The sequence below is a fragment of the Lepisosteus oculatus genome, chromosome 7 (assembly GCF_040954835.1).
Source record: "Lepisosteus oculatus isolate fLepOcu1 chromosome 7, fLepOcu1.hap2, whole genome shotgun sequence".
Classification (NCBI taxonomy): Eukaryota; Metazoa; Chordata; class Actinopteri; order Semionotiformes; family Lepisosteidae; genus Lepisosteus; species Lepisosteus oculatus.
Genome location: NC_090702.1, coordinates 8615058 through 8631882, shown reverse-complemented (window position 1 = coordinate 8631882; position 16825 = coordinate 8615058). Strand labels below are relative to the sequence as shown.

Genomic DNA, 16825 nt, shown 5'->3' with positions numbered 1-16825 from the left:
ATACGCCCCTGCATATAACAGGAATCTCAGCCACCCGGGCTGGGGGAGTTCTCCTTTAGCTCAGCCGGGGAGCTCCCTGTTGCGTGACGCCGGAGACCCGGGTTCGTGCCCAGGCACTGAGGGACGAACTGGCAAAGCAGGGGCGGCGAGGGTGAAAACTCCAAAAACCGTTACACTAGCAAAACAAAATTGCAAATCCAGAATCGGCATTTCATCAATTCCATACAGATATACATGCATTGGATGAGGGAGATCTATTTTGTGTCCTTGCAAATTCCTCTCAATAAAAGAAAAACAGGGAAGAACTGAAAAAGCCTGTGCTGAGATAACTAGGCATTACATTCTGAAATGCCACCGATTAGGTCTTTTGTGACGCATGCCTCACACCCAACGGTTTGTTACTTACATAACCACAGGCCCGACAGTGATGCCTTCTTCGAGTCAGTGCGTTAAACTGCTCCCTGCACTTCATGCACATTGTCACCTCATTGTCCCGTATCCACCTTGGGGCTCTCTTCCCCAACTCTGCCATCTTGAGACAGGAAAACATTGCTTTTAGATTCTACACCAAACAAAAAAAAGTGATCTCCAGCATTCAATAGAGTAGTACAGACCTACAGGTTGGGAATGATGAGCATAGCCAGTGCATCATAATTCACACTGAAGACCAAGATGAGATCACTTGAGATAAGCCAGAACACAACCTCAAATAAAGGCCACTCAGAACATAAGGAAAGGTAACAAATGAAAAGTCTTTTGCCCATCTTGCTTTTACGGCTGCTAGTAGCTTGAATTGCCAATAATCCCATCAGATTTTTGTAAAAACTGTCTCTGTCACCTTCAGACAGTTTTACAATATTTACATATTATGGAGATCAATGAATATCAGCTATCCATTTCTCAGCTGTCTAAAAATATCTAACCTGTAAACATAGCTAACCAAATCAACGAACAAAACACTTACAGAAACTTCACCAGAGTGGTCCTCATATTCTTTAGCTATTGCAGATTTGAAAGTCTCATTTTTCTGCTGGAATATTTCTATAGTTTGCTGGAAGGCCTGAAAAACACAAGGACGAGCACATATACTTGAACACTCCAAAAACAGAAAGATCAGATTGATAATACGGCTTCATTCACAGTCCATAAAATGGTACTGCTTGTCATGAAGCCAGCTTAATTTTTTTTGTGGTCAGTGGAATCTGTAGAGAACAGGGAATACCAATTAACTAAAAACCAACAAACATACTTAATCTCTGTGATGAGTGCAACATAGCGATTTCATGTATATCACATCACATGATCCATAAACTGCATATCCAATTCAGGGTCACAGGTGACCCGGAGCCTATCCCAGGAACGTTGTGTGCAAGGCGGGGGAAGATACACCCTGAGCCAGATAGCAGTCCATCGCAGGGCACAAAGACACAAACACACCCACTCACACCAGGACCGATTTTTTACAGAACCCAAGGAACATACCAGTACAGTATGTCTTTGGACTGGGGGAGGAAACTGGAGCATCCAGAATAAACCCATAAGGACACAGAGAGGACATACAAACTCCACATAAATAGCACCCCGGGAACTGAATGGAAGGGCCCCAGTGCTGTGAGGCAGCAATGCTAACCACAAGGTCACTATGCCACCCAGAATTAATGTTAATCTAGCATGACCTTTAGAACCATAACACTTACGGATAGCCTATCTTGTGCTTGAGTATAGTCAAATTCACTTGATATCGTAACAAAAAAAAAGCACAACCATGAAAGTATTTCTTTCAGAGTTTTTGCATGCCAAAATATATTTTCATAGCTTCTGAAAACCCTCTTAAAATAATAACATCAGAAAGGTTACCGGCAAGAGGAAGCCCTTCTCGTTTGTTTGGTAGCTAATGAAAGCCTCTTTTTCATATAAAACTTACAGTACTACCCACATTTGTAATAGTTACTCAGAGAAAAAATTGATTTTCACCTCAATAAATATTACTAAAAGTGATAGAAATACCTTTATCCAGTCCACCTTGTCTTGCTCAGAGCTAAAAAAAGAAAATAGAGCATTCATTATGATTTCTATAGCAACTGCACAACATAGGTCACTTTGCACTACATCCACAAACAAGGAATTACTGAAATGTTAATACTGTTCTCTCAAAACCAGAGAACACCAAGGACATTTCAGATGGTTATGCTTTTGATCTGGGCAAATTAGTTCTTGCACACATCCTGACTACGTAAGTCATCATTCAGTAGCTGCAAGCAGGCAGCAAGCAGAATGAATTAATAAAATGATACTGAGATTAATCACCAAACAGTTATCTTTCAGTGCAGAATGCCATCAGACAACGAAACCACCAAATTTCAAACTCTTAATAGAAACAATGGTAATGGATAGAAAACAGAAGCCTTTGGGAGAAAAAATCGCATATTTTTGTTGAAATGAGGCTCATATAAACAGCTCTTATAATTCTTAATTTTTTGACAACACAGCTGAAGTTGTTAAAAGAGTGTTACGTGTTACCTGCTTAGAATGGAAGTCGTTAAGTCACAAATATTATTTGTGAAACTATACTCATTTGAAAATGATAGTTCGTCTACATTTATGAGAGACACCGATGATAGGTACAATTTGTAGCAAATTAACTCATGACTCACTAAACATTGCTTCAAAGATTTGCTTTCAGTCTTTTCTTGTGCCTGAGACAGAAGTAGGATAATTTGCATACTTTAGTAGAAACTTTAGTGTCTAGGACAGTAAAGTGATTAAGTATGATGGTAACCCCCATCATACGTAATCAGAAAATTTGAATAGTTTATGTTTTTTCCCTTTATTTTTTTTCCAGCTTGTGTTCCTTGCCTGGTCTTAACCTGGTACTAAGTGTTCTAGAAAAGGCTGAAGGCCAGGAGTCTCACCTGGCCTGCAGCTCCAGAGTCCTCTCTTTGCCAGACACCTGGAAGGTGTGGGGATAGTCTTCATTGGATGTCTCTACCACCTTCATGCCTTCGATGCCTATCCTAGTTCGCACCGTGAACTTCTGTCCCACCAAGCTGAACTTTGGCACACAGTACAGCAGCATGTTATTGAACTGCAAAAAAGAATCAGATACACATATTGCTTTAATACACATTTAAATCTTTTGTATTTTTATACTTCCCAGTTCATCTTACAAGGACTTTGTAATATCCAGCACATTGGATTTGAAATGAAACAATGACTATGTGGTTAAAGCGCAGAATGTCAGCTTTAATTTGAGGGTATTTACGTCTATATTGGGTGAACCATATAGGAATCACAGCCCTTTTCATACAGTGCATAGTCATCCCAATTTAGGGGACCAAAAGTCATTGGACAATTGGCTGCTCAGTTGTTTCTTGGCCAGCTGTGTGATGTTGCATCATTCATGTACAAGAAAGCTAACAAAAGGTTTAGATTTGATTCTAAATGTGGCATTTGCATCTGGAGTCTGTTGCTGTTGTCTCTCAACATGAGGACCAAAGAAGCGTTAATGCCAATAAAGCAGACCATCATGAGGCTGCAAAATCAGAATAAATCAGAGACATAGACAAAACATTAGGTGTGTCAAAAACAATTGTTTGGTACATTGTCAAGAACGCACTGGTGAGCTTAGCAGTAGAAAACGGCCTGGTATACCACGGAAGACCACAGTAGTGGATGACTGAATAATACTTCCAATCATGTAGAAAGACCCCTTTTTCAACTGTCGAACAGGTCAGCAACACTCTCCAGGATGTACAGTAGGTATAGATGTGTCAAAGACTACAATAAAGAGAAGAATACACCAGCATAATCTAAGAGGGTTCACCACAAGATGCAAACCACTGGTAAGAAAGGCCAGTTTATAGTTTGCTAAAAAGTACATTAAAAACCCTCTGGGAAAAAGCCTTATGGACAGATGAGATAAAGATTTACCTGTACCAGAGTGATGGAAAGAGAAAAGTATGGAGAAAAAATGGAACTGCTCATGATCCAAAGCATACCACCTCATCTGTGAAACATGGTGAAGCCATGGTGTCATGGCTTAGGCATGTATGGCTGCCAGTGGAACTGGCTCACTTGTCTTTATTGATGAAGTGACTGCAGACGGAAGCAGCAGGATGAATTCTGAAGTGTGCAGAAGCATCTTATCTGTTCAGATCCAACCAAATGCTTCAAAAGTCATTGGATGGTGCTTCACCTTGCAGCAGTACAATGACCCCAAACATACTGCTAAAGCAACTATGGAGTTTTTCAGGGCCAAAAAGTGGAATATTTTTAACTGGCCAAGTCAATCACCCGACCTGAATCCCTCTGAGCACGCATTTCACTTACTGAAGACAAGACTGAAAGCAAAAAGCCCCCGAAACAAGCAAGAACAGAAAATGGCTGAATTACAGGTCTGGCAGAGCATCACCAGGAAAGATATCCAATGTCTGGTGATGTCTATGGGTCGCAGACTTTGGGCAGCCATCAATTGCAAAGGATGTGCAAACATGCCAAATTTTATTTACAATTATGTTAATGTGTCCAATTACTTTTGGTCCCATGAACTAGCTGCACTTTAACCTCATAGTCATTGTTTTTTTTTCAAACCCAATGTGCTGGAGTACAGAGCCAAAACAGCAAAAATTGTGTCACTGTCCAAATACCTATGGTCTGCACTGTATATGAGTATATAATTTTCCTGTGTGTGAAGGCGATATTACAACCCAAGGCACCAGCTCTCAGGACTTCTCTCTGCAGAACACAACAAATTTAAAGCAGCCTTAGCCTCTTTGAACAAGCTGCTCCACGTCAGTGAACTGAAGGACATAAAACATAAATCTTTTTCTTCAGAAAACAAGAACGAAAGCCGGTTAAGATGCTCTCCTGCCTGACTCACCAGAAACAAGTAGCGCTCCATGGCAGAGGTGTTGCGAGCCGCCAGCTTCAGTATCTGACCTTCTTTAATAAACTCATTGGAAGCATTTACAATGTCTTCCTCCTCGCCCAGCATCTCGTATATCTCCAAGAGCTTCTTCAGATTATCCTGCACAGACACAACGAGCAGAATTGGCCTTTGTACAGGGGGAGGTTTTAGGACTTTCAACTGCAGAAGGAAGATCTGCTCTCCACTTTCTGAGCGCAGAGGTTTAAAGGCCCAAAACCAGCAAGTGATAATTTAAAGGCACATTTTAGGAAAACATTAAGTTTTGTTTTTGGAAAATTAGCTGTCGTGTATTTGGAATTTGAAAATATACAGTACATTGAAGTTCTCAAAAACATAGCAGCATTGTCCTGTAATTCATGAAAATGTTTTCTCCTGGCTTGCAAATCTATTTCTAAATAGTACCATTCTATGAGAGTTTCAGACTTCTGTTAATAACTATGTCATGTCAAAGATACTTATATGAGTAAGAGCTTTTAAGAATTATTTTCATTTTGGTACCTACCGATTTCCGAATGGCACTGTTAGAATGTGTGGCAGCCATGGCAATAATTTCAAGAGATTCTGTGTGAGAAAATAGAATTAGAAAACTCATAATACCATAATTAAATTTTACTGGCAAAAAAAAGTCTCGGGCTTTTAATTATAAATGAGAAAAAAGGATCATCATCTCATTTAACTATTAACTGAAATTAAATTGCTGAACTGGTGAATCCAGGATCCTCTGACCCTTTGGAAAAACACTGACTACTGTGATTTGCCAGGTGTCTTTAGAATTGCATCTTCTCCAAACTGCAATAACTCTTCCATAAAGCACTGTGGACTTTAAATTCTGGATCTGTGGTTTCTCAGTCTCCTCATGTAGTACAAGAGCCGCAGCCATAAAACCTAGTCTTAAAATACTGGTAATTCCAAATTGGGTGGGTATAGAAGAAAATTTTGTTTCAGCAATTTTAACTTTCATAAGATAACAAGACTGCTGAGAGAGGCTATTTATCATTATTAAACTAATTTCAGAACCATCTCCGTCTCGGTGTAGAATGACTGCAAAAGTGCAGCGTGGAATGGAAATAACTGAGATGATCCTGTAGAGTCATGGCAGAACCCGCGGCATCTGATGACCTTCATGAGAGGTGTGACATGAGAGATGGCACACTAAAAGAAGGCGAGCGCGTGGTTCTCACTTTCGGCGTCACTGCGGTCAGAGGAGTCCCGAGGGAGCTTCTTCAGGTAGTCCTTGAGCAGCATCTCATATCGGGGTACCCTCTGCACCGGCTCCAGCATGTGGTGCTGCAGGGTGAGGTTCCCACATACTTCCTGTTTCTGGTACAGCACAGCAAGAGCAGTATGTCAGCACACACTCTTGGTATCTGCATAGCCACTTCACAACAGGAGACAGACTGAGCAGCAGTAAACCACTGGACAGGAAAAAAAATATCTAATTTCTATTAATGTTTCTATATTTCAGTAGAAATGGGAACCACAGTAATAGAAGCAAGAACATTAATAACAAGTTCCATCAGTATTGTAGAAGCAATGTTAATGGTAATAGTTATAATAATGATGGTTAAAACTAGAACAACAGTTGTAAAAGCAGAAGTATCAGCGTCACACTAACAAATAACTGCACTGGGGAGGCTTGGTGCTTTGAATTTGGGTCATCATGCTAAGGTGGATTTACCTGGATATCCTGAATGATGGCTTTAAACTGAGGTGATCGGTCTGTCCACATTTTTAAGAGTTCCATGGCATGGTCAAAATTCTTGACATATTCCGCATACATTTTGAGAAAAGGTGTTAGCTTCAGAAGGATGTCACCAATCCTTGGTGTTGAATTCCTTCAGAGGGAAAGGGAAATAAGGTATGCTGTCAGTATACTTCAGTGCAACACTTAAAGCAAAAGATGTTACAATTTCAAAAGCTGAATGTTCATGGTTTTGTGTTGACTCACAATATAGTACCACATAATTCTTTTATTTCATTTTCATCATAAAACAAGCAAAAATAATTGATCATCCACAGTTGCTAGTTCACGCCCGGATAATGTCACTAGCTGACTGCGATCAGCATTCCTCATACTGTACTGTGCAACAAAATACCATCATGGTAATAGTTGTCCAGCACTCTAAACAACTTTCAGTGGCATCCGTGAAAGATATACTGCTTTTCCAGTTCTTGTAATGTGTCAAATGACAGATGGTTGTTTCATGGATTCCTGCCTGCATCATGTCACTAGCCGACTGTGACAAGGACTAGATGCAAAATTCACCAAGTGCCACCAAGGGAAGAATCTGGTTATTCAGCCAAGTTTCACTTGGATCTCAGTAACAAAGCAACCTAGCCAGGCACTTACAAAGCATGCACTTCTGTCATTGGGGGACATACCTCTGCTCTAGTCAGTGCTGAACTTCAGATACGGTGGCTGTATTGCCTATGATGTGGTCAAAGATTTATGGTAGGAAGGTAGGCAGGTCAGAGAAATCTGCCGAAGCTTACTCATCCTCATGCAAGTCAAGATGTGAACCACATACTGTACAACTGATAATTCCATTTTGGGTGGGTATAACAAAAATATTTTGCAATTCTAAATTTACAGAAAAAGAAATGCATGCCCACTTGTCTTCTTCACTTTCTCTTAAGAAACATGATGTAAACTCAAAGGCATTGTCTTTGAAACCATTTGGCAAAAAGTGGTTTTGTTCCGTAACAAAAATTACCACTATTGAGAGAAAGTACTGTAGTTGGGATATGCATTTTATTTCCTCAGAAGAGAGGACTTAACATGTAAATTTCAAACTCATTATCTGTAAACATATGTTTATTATGTTAACCTAGTCACATTGTGCGATCACAGTTTTAGGTGTTTCACAATGTTGAATCAATTGACACATAAAACAAACAAAATCCTGATAACTTCCTAGCAGAGGCCTTTTTGGTTGCTGTGTAAAATAACTGCACTAGCTACTAGATCTCATGGTCAATGACAAATCTTTTTATTGCGGCTACATACTGTAGCAACAAAAAAGCTTCTAGTCTACTCTCTTAACTAATACCACCCAATACATAATATCTAGTCATTTGATTGTTTTAGGTTTTGCTTTCACTAACTGAAACCTTATATGCTTGCTTGAAAAACTTTGATTTCAGAAACTTCTCATTTCTAACGTGCCAGCAGAGACCCTGTTCTTGTGTTTTGTTCTGTCCTGGGGAAAGCAAGAATGAAAACCAGAAAAGAATGAAAAGGAATTCTTGGCCCCTCACCATTCCCCCATGCGCTTCTCCAGGGCTGGCAGCAGGAACTGGCTGTGAAAAGCGTAGATTGAAGAAGTATTGGAGAAGATGTTTTTCACAACGTCCACTGGAAATGTGCCCTTGTTGGCTTCTTCCATCAGCTTGGCACAAAAGAACTGCAAAGTTGCAAAAGAAGCACCCACGTTTAAATAGGACGCCACAGCTAAGTTTTAAGCTGTATTTCCACAGGTCAGTGAGCAGAATCCAATATCTCTGCACTTAACATACAATATTTTTGAGAAGTGAGAAAACTTGTTTTTTATTCGGGCTACATTTTCATCTCTATGCTGCACACACTGGAAAACTGGACTGGCTCAGAGTGATTTTCATCTGAATTGTACAGGAAATTCCTTCAAGGTCTTCAAATCCCTCTTGACAGTTACTGCCATTATAATCCATCTTTCTTTGGAACCCGTGAATAAGATTTTCTGGAGTAATCCCTTAAGGCAACAAGCACTATAGGTTTCACACTGAACAGTGAATGCTAAAAACTAATTTTAAGTATAGTAAACATCTTAGGTTCAGTTTAATTACAACCATAATCAAGTAAGTTCAGGGCACTTATTTGAACAACAGAATCTAACAAACATAACAAACCCAGTTGACATGTTGTTGTTGTATCAAACTGGTTATCATAAATGTGACATCTTCTCATTACCAGAAAATAGAGCTGCTCTTTCTAACATGCACATGAAAGAAAATTACTAAGAGCCTGCAACAGGCAAGAATGAGAGTGGTTAGCATATGTCAACATTACAAAAACATTCTACTGTATGTGGAGCAGCAAACGACAAAGTGGTTCTAGATAAACAGCTTTTGCTCCTTGAGGAAAGAGTGTATTAAAGCTAAAATCAACAGCTCACTACAAATGACAACATTGCTGTAAGAGTGTAGTCTGGTAACATCACAGTAGTATGCGAGGGTAACCAATAATATCAAGAAGAAACGTCGTATGAATGTACTTATGGAAACTCAGAAGACATGTTTTCTGGTTCATATGCATCCTGGTTCATTTCCAGTATATGGACAGGAACACTGTGAGAAAACGGTAAGTTCAGACACATACTGTAGCTGATCTAGTCCTCAGAAACAATGACCACTTGGAGGAAGACATGCACTTAATCTGAGCTGGATCTTGCAAGTGTCTCTCAGTTTGGGACTTACTTTTGCATTTAGTTACTTTCTCAAGGCTACAAGAATACTGCCTCACCTGAGATTTAAACCTATAACCTTCCAGTAAACCAGTTACAAGTCCAAAATCCTGAACACTGCCCTAAAGAGAAGAGCTCAAATAAAGAAGTTTAGTTAGAGCTCAAATTGAGCTACTTGGTGTTTGTGTCTTGGACATTTACTGTGTGTATAAGGAGCTGCGTTCTAATTATATAGATTTTATTATTTCACTGTGCATAATACCTAGTCTTTAAGGAGTTTTTGTTTTGTGTAAAAAAGTAAGAAGTGCTCAAATATTTTATTATTGCTTCCTTTCATAGAAAAACAAATTAATTCAGAACCTTATTTGCATGAAGGAAGACGTTCCCAGGTCTTATGTTGAATGTGCCAATTTTGAATACTGTGGTGTTATTACTGTGGTTTGAAAAGGAATGTCTTTTTACAGGGTGTGTATATATTGTTTTGTGAAATACATAAAATTCAGTTTTATACATTTTTGGGAGACCATGAGTGAAATAATATTCAAATATATGAATAATATTCATATATAACAATGATTAATCTACAAACAATATCTCAAGTGTTAAATGAATAAAAAAACATTTATTTATGTGTGGTGAAACTCCAAAAAGATGGTCTTAATTTCATTCATGAAAAAAAAAACCTTTGCAGAGTATGCACTACTGGTAGGACATTCAAATTCTGACAAGCTTTAAAGGTTTATGCGTCTTCATGTTATTCATTTTTCATAGATTCTGATACTTATTAAACCCGTCACTTTATATTTGCCAGCTGTTGATCAACGTGGCACAACGTTGCTCTTGGGCCAGCATGAGCACACAGTGAATAATAATAATAATAATAATAATAATAATAATAATAATAATAATAATAATAATAATAATAATTGCTTACACTTATATAACGCTTTTCTGGACACTCCACTCAAAGCGCTTTACAGGTAATGGGACTCCCCTCCACCACCACCAATGTGCAGCATCCACCTGGATGATGCGACGGCAGCCATAGTGCGCCAGAACGCTCACCACACATCAGCTATCAGCAACACTTTCCCCTGGAAATGTGCATGTGTCAGAGACAATCACTGCACATCCTTTTGCAAGTCCTGTTGTCCCTTAATAGGTGAAAGTTCAATTCACTTGAAGAAATGATCAGGGGTTCCCCAGTAACTTACAGCAGCTATGTACTTGTCTGACGAAATGAACAGGGGTCAACACCTAGTCCCTCAGTAGTTATACAAGTGTCAGATGTGCCTTAAAAAATTAGCCTTGGTCAGTACTGTGTCCCTCAGCACATTACAGGATTTTCACAGTAATCCAAAGAAATTATCAAAGATTGACAGCAATTCCCACACTGCTGTACAGGACTTTCTCCTAAACAAATAATCAGGGGGCCAATAAAAAGTACAGTAGTACCTTACAGGACCATCAGAATGGCAGACCCTGTGCTCTGACCCCAAGCTTTTCTCCCTGTCTGTGTGTCTGTGTCTCCATGGAGAAAAGCTGGGGTATACAAAAAGACCAATTCCTAATGGAAGAAATTGTATAGGGCTAATAAAGAAACATTAACATTAACATTAACACACTCATAGGAAAGAAATGATCAGGGGTTGGCAAGCTTATGTGTGTCTGGAGTTATCAGTGTCTGTGGTAGAAAATATTGTAACGCAACGCGGACTCAGGCGGGCGCCCTTGCCGCATTAGGTCGGCCCCGCACTGTCGGGGGCTCGAACCCGGGACTCCCGCGTCACTCAACAGGGACCCAGCCCGGTGAGCCAAAGAGAGATCTCTCTACAGCCCAGTAGCTGTAGTCCTGCTATCACAGGGAAGGGCTGCGACGTCACTGCTCTGGTAAGCCGGCTCTTACACAGTACCTGTCGGCCGTAAGCGTTACAATATGCTTGCGGAAGTAAAAAGTATTTATTCTCGCAACAGTCAGATAGAAAGCAGAAAATCAACATTTAAAGAAGTCATTTAATCTTCATGCATCTTGTTTTTCTGAAAGTGAAAAAGTTCAGAGGAGAGAAGCCTTGTTTGTGGCAAATGCCATTCTGGAAATGATTAGGCTCTTGATATTTGTTCATGCTGCAAGACCTAGCCTGAAGAGTCAGCTTTGCCTGAAGAAATATTGTAATTCTAGGCAGCAGCACAGTGAGTATACAAGCAAATGGGAAGTTTTAGGAAAACCAGAGATATCCAATATCTCTACCCAAGCCCACAGAACACCTTTGCTATTTCTTTAAATGCCGCTCTATTTGCTAGGGTTACAGTCACTTTATGATGCAGGACAGGCCTGAAAAGGGCATATCTACACTGGAGTGCTCAGCCTAAACTCTGAATACAACTGACTAAACTGGTATCAGTCACTTGGAATCCCACGGCCATTTAATGCTAATTCCTTTCTTCATGTTTTTCTTCTACAAATGTAGCCCTAAAACACAGCAGACTTCCACATGCATCATCCTGTTTGCATCCATCCTTTTCAAGTGCAGTTTCAGGATTCAAAAATGCTTACATATAGAATCACAACAATGAAATGATTAAGTAGGCGGTGGAACAAAAATGGAAACACCTGTGGAAAATGAAGGAGACCGAGCATTTTGAAAGGGAGGGCATCTGAACAAGTGTTGCACATGCATCGATTAAGCACGTGACAGCTAGCACAATGGTGGCTAGTATGGCCGAAAGTGCCCTTGCGACTTTGAAGGAAGGGCAATTGCTGGAAGAAAGTCATTTTGTCGGGAGTTTCAATAACCAAGACAGTTCAACTTTGACACACAAATGTATCTAAAGTGATGACAGCATAGAAGCCCAAGGGAAAGACATCATCAGAAAAGGGCAACAGTGGATGGAGACACAAACCAACATGTGAGTATTTCAAAGTGCAAGACAGGTAAGCCACTGCAGATCAACTGACTGCACAGTTCAATGTGGGCATAAGTGGACAGTTTAATCAAAAACATTCCAAAGAGAACTCCACAGAGCAGGATATCATTAGTTGGGTTGCAGTGTGCAAAAAATGTTTTTTAAACATGGCAATGCATGTTGGTGGGTCCAGTGGTGGAAAGGGCACAGACAATGGAATGCCCAGCCCTGGAGAAATATGAAACGGTCAGAAGAATTGGCCTGCACCATGTTCTTGAAAACCAAACAAGTTTAAGTGTGGTGCTAACCGAAAAACCTTATACCCCGAGTCCTTGGTTCCAAAAGGTGGTTCCATTATATTGCGGGCTGTTGGGGTGTTCTGGAACTATGTCTGAGACAGCATCTTCCACCACCATCATCCGGGTGTGAGGTGATTAAATAGCTCATGGAAGAACGGTGTCTCATCTCTCCTGCAGAAAACCAGATGCTATGCTATGGCACATACTGGCTTCACACGATGATATGCCCTGCCTTGTGACTTTACATCGGTATTTCCATTTATTTAAATCCATTTGCAATTGCAAGTTTCATTAGCACTCCACTCTCCAGCAACACCCTAACACACTGTTATCTGTAGCCCAGATAGCAAAGGCAGTACAGAACAGAAAAACATCGCCTCTCTCCGCAGGCACCTTGCACACGCAGGGAACTGCGCAGGCAGCATGCACACAGGGAACTGCGCAGGCTGCATGCACAGAGGGAACTGCGCAGGCTGCATGCACAGAGGGAACTGCGCAGGCTGCATGCACACAGGGAACTGCGCAGGCTGCATGCACACAGGGAACTGCACAGGTGGCATGCACACAGGGAACTGCACAGGTGGCATGCACACAGGGAACTGCGCAGGCTGCATGCACAGAGGGAACTGCGCAGGCTGCATGCACACAGGGAACTGTGCAGGCAGCGTGTTGCTCTAAACAGCACTCAGGGAAGCGCAGCAGTGTGGGCAGACAGAAGCACAAGCTGAAATCATCCGAAAAAGAACAAGGTCCAAGCCGAGCAAACAGAGAAGCATAACAAGTGCAGGGGAGAAGCTAGGGACACCTGGGAAATAATTGTCGAAAGGCTCACAGACTCTATGATATGAGCTCTATGTCTGATCTGAGTATTTAAAATTCTGAACCACTGAAAAGGACGTGGTCGTACAGTAAATCATCTTCAGGAGGTCCACCATTTGCTAGATGGAAGTTTCAAACCCTGTACTGTATCTCATCACATGTTTTTTTTTTACCTGATGCCATTTTTTTGTTATCCAAAGAAAACCTATTATGGAGTAGCAGGTTTCTAATTTGCAACTGGATCAAAGTTTTCATTTAATTGAAGCTTCAGTCCAGAGTGGGGGGGGGGGGGGGGGGAGGGTCACATTTCTTCCTTAGGATTATCTACAGTCTAAATTACAGAGGTTACAGAGTCTGTAACCTAGGCCACAAGATCATATTCCATGGGAGACCGCATATAAAATGTTTCTCTGTTCAGATTCAATGTTGGCTACCTTTATTGGATCACTGGTAAAGACTGTTTTTAACAATTTGTAAAATTATGTACTGTTTCTGTATCCCATACTGGAGCACGGCTATCTGAAAATACTGTTACTGTAGCCGCCTACTGTTATAAACCTGGCTCACAGTGATAAACATGTTTCTGAGCTGTGGTAGGTCCAGGAAGTATCACTCAGGTCAAAATGTTTTCTGATTTATTGTTGTTAAAGAAATTCTCAAAGCTTGTGTGCTTTCCGAGCAGAGCTGCTACACAGAAAAACACAACCAGAGATATGTTTGAGCATTTAGCAACAGCTCAGACCTGAGTCAAACAAAAACTGACATCCATTAGTAGCTGGGATATAAAATACTGGCTCCTCCTAATGGGCAGGCCAAGATTCCATTTCAATCCAGTGTCAAGAGTCTTTAATCGACACACAAGACAGAAGAGGACAAGATAGTACTATATAACTATATAAAAGAAAAACAGATGATCATTTATGTATGTGTGTGGGTATGTAGGGTGTGTGAGTGTAAAACATGTACAATATGTGTGTGGGTTTGCACTGTGTGTAAGGTTGTGTGTGTGTATAAACATATACTTGTGTGGGTATGTACTGTATGTAACAGTGTACTGTATGTGCTCAGTATGACCCATAAATGATGAAATGATAAAATTGTGCTCAAACCCAAATACTGTATTTAAGGAATGCTTACAGTTGGCTTGAAGGAGATCAAGGCAAACATTACATCATCACATTCACCACCTTAGTCTTAAATTAAATGCACTCACTTGGTCTAGGAGGTTAAGCCGGGCAACATAAGCCTTTTCAGTTTGTAGAAGTTCATTGGCTATGTTGTAAAGTTTCTGCTCATTTGTTTCCTGCAAAAAAATAAAAAATTACATTACGCTTTCAGTTGCTTGACACCTCAACTACTAAAACAAAACTCAACTCAGTTTTAGTCTCAGAAACTTCCTGTTTTTTCCTTCATTTTGAAGCTGTGATAATTTTAGAGCACATAATAATTTTATTATTTCTGTACTGTCCAGTCACGAAAATTTTACAATTGGCCCTTTTGTCACTAGGTATGAACCGGCAGCACAGATGTCCTCATTGACTGATATGAATATATCTATGAATTTAAACATCATGGCAGAAAGGGTAATTTTATATTCCTCATATCCAAAAGCTTGCAAGTGTGAAGAGAGAATCAATACTGCAATACTGCTAGCAAACTAACATAGGTTTGCTACCACTGCCCAAATGGCCTCTAGATTCTTTGTCTAAAAATAAATCCAGCACAGACACCATTGTGTAACCCAGTCCCTTCAACATTCTAAAAAATACCTCACATTAATTCGGTCTTCCCAGAATTTGGAGTAGGCAGTAATATCTTAGACATTATAGTTTTGAGAAAAGTGTGATTTTGTTATCACTTCAACCTATCACTGATCCTGAAATAATAGTTCCTCGACTCTATCCTTGGTTTTTGATGTACAAGTTTTTATTTCTTTTATATGTTTCAGGTCATAAATCGACCTCAACACACAAGCTGAAGGGCCTCCTGAAAGAGTCGCCGGGAAAGGTGCTTTTCCCCAGGGCAGGATAAGCTCTACGATCAATTATTGATTGATTACTGATCGGGTCCACCATCTGCCTGCGGCTGGGACCCCCTATTGGCACTACACTACTGTTTGTGGTGTGGCTAAAACAAGGGACAATGATGGAAATGGGTACAGCCTTAGGGAAAGAAAACAACTATTGGGACTAAAGTAAATTAGGCGGCTCCTGTAAAATAAAAACAAAAGAGGACCTCAGAGGGATAAAAAACAAAACCCATTTTTCTGCAAGACATCCTTGCAGAACTAAGAGAAGTGCACTGAGAAAGTTATGGACACAAAGATGCCTACCATTTTCTACTTTCCTAAATGGATTATTTGTTTAAACCGCTCATCCTTGTGTTTTTGTTGCCTTTTGAAATGTGAGAATTTTGCCCTGACAGACAAAATATCTGGACAATGTATTTATGTACATTATGTTCCTACACACCACTCCAAAAATCTGCAAAAATACATTTCCCCTTTCAACTACCAAAATGCAATGCATTCTTTCAGAAGTGAAACTGTCTACTTAAGCTGTTTTACAAAAACTACATGAAAATGTTCTCTTTCTACCCAGAAAAATCCATTTATTTGGACATTTACAACCAGGCAAAATGATTTACAGCTGTAAATATTTGTATACTTCCACAATGTTATAAAATGAGCCCCAGCCTGTGGACCAAAAACAAACCATATACAAACCCAAATGACGTGTTGCAGCTTATGATACTTACATTTCTATAATTATATTTCAAAATAAAGATTCTGACTTTTATCAGGTTTTATGAATATCAGAATTCTGAAATTGTGCTTCAGTTCGAGAACAAATCAACAGTTTTGTGTCTCTTAATTAATCATGCAGGTTTGTACGCGACTATTCATATTGTATCTTGTACTGTATCATATCATGTACTGTATCAGTAGGTCACTCCACAACAAACAAGTTGCAAGTGAGCAGCCTCATCTCTTATGTAACCTCTCCTTTTTCAAACTTCGGCATGCTAGGCCACACAGTTAAGTGAAGCTTTGCTGTACCTAAATTACGCTACAAATCACACTATTTTGTAATAATACTGTTTTCTTCTGAATCTGTAAACATGTTTTTAAAACGGTAGTAATTACATTTATTGCAGCATCTTTTTTGAATTCCTATGAATCCCACAAAGAAGTTGGATAACTGTCCTCTCACAACCTCGACTTGTAATTTATCTTTAGTTAACAGAAGAGACTTATTTAGCAGAGTCTGGGAGATGAAGACTGTGAAAACGGACTTCCTGAAACGTTAGTCATTGCAACGTTATCCAAAATTAGAACTTTCAGTGTCTTCCTCTGAGACTGCACAAGGCAACGGCATTACAAACAGAAAACACTTTGAACATATTTAACGTGTGAATGTGACCACATGATATTCTAT

At 39.9% G+C, this 16825-nt stretch overlaps 1 protein-coding gene across 8 annotated transcripts in view; it reads right to left on the bottom strand.

Annotated features, from left to right (window-relative positions):
- The window catches only part of fgd4a (FYVE, RhoGEF and PH domain containing 4a), a 129591-nt gene that overhangs the window by 6665 nt on the left and 106101 nt on the right, over window positions 1-16825 (bottom strand). For all 8 annotated transcript variants that reach the window (XM_015353045.2, XM_015353042.2, XM_006633703.3 and 5 more), the window contains 10 exons: window positions 14602-14691; window positions 8186-8331; window positions 6606-6762; window positions 6109-6247; window positions 5430-5488; window positions 4880-5026; window positions 2913-3085; window positions 2008-2038; window positions 965-1060; window positions 407-532 (listed from right to left, as the gene is read on the bottom strand). In XM_015353045.2, coding sequence (XP_015208531.2) covers window positions 407-532; window positions 965-1060; window positions 2008-2038; window positions 2913-3085; window positions 4880-5026; window positions 5430-5488; window positions 6109-6247; window positions 6606-6762; window positions 8186-8331; window positions 14602-14691 — 1164 coding nt within the window. The remainder of the gene's footprint in view (window positions 1-406; window positions 533-964; window positions 1061-2007; window positions 2039-2912; window positions 3086-4879; window positions 5027-5429; window positions 5489-6108; window positions 6248-6605; window positions 6763-8185; window positions 8332-14601; window positions 14692-16825) is intronic.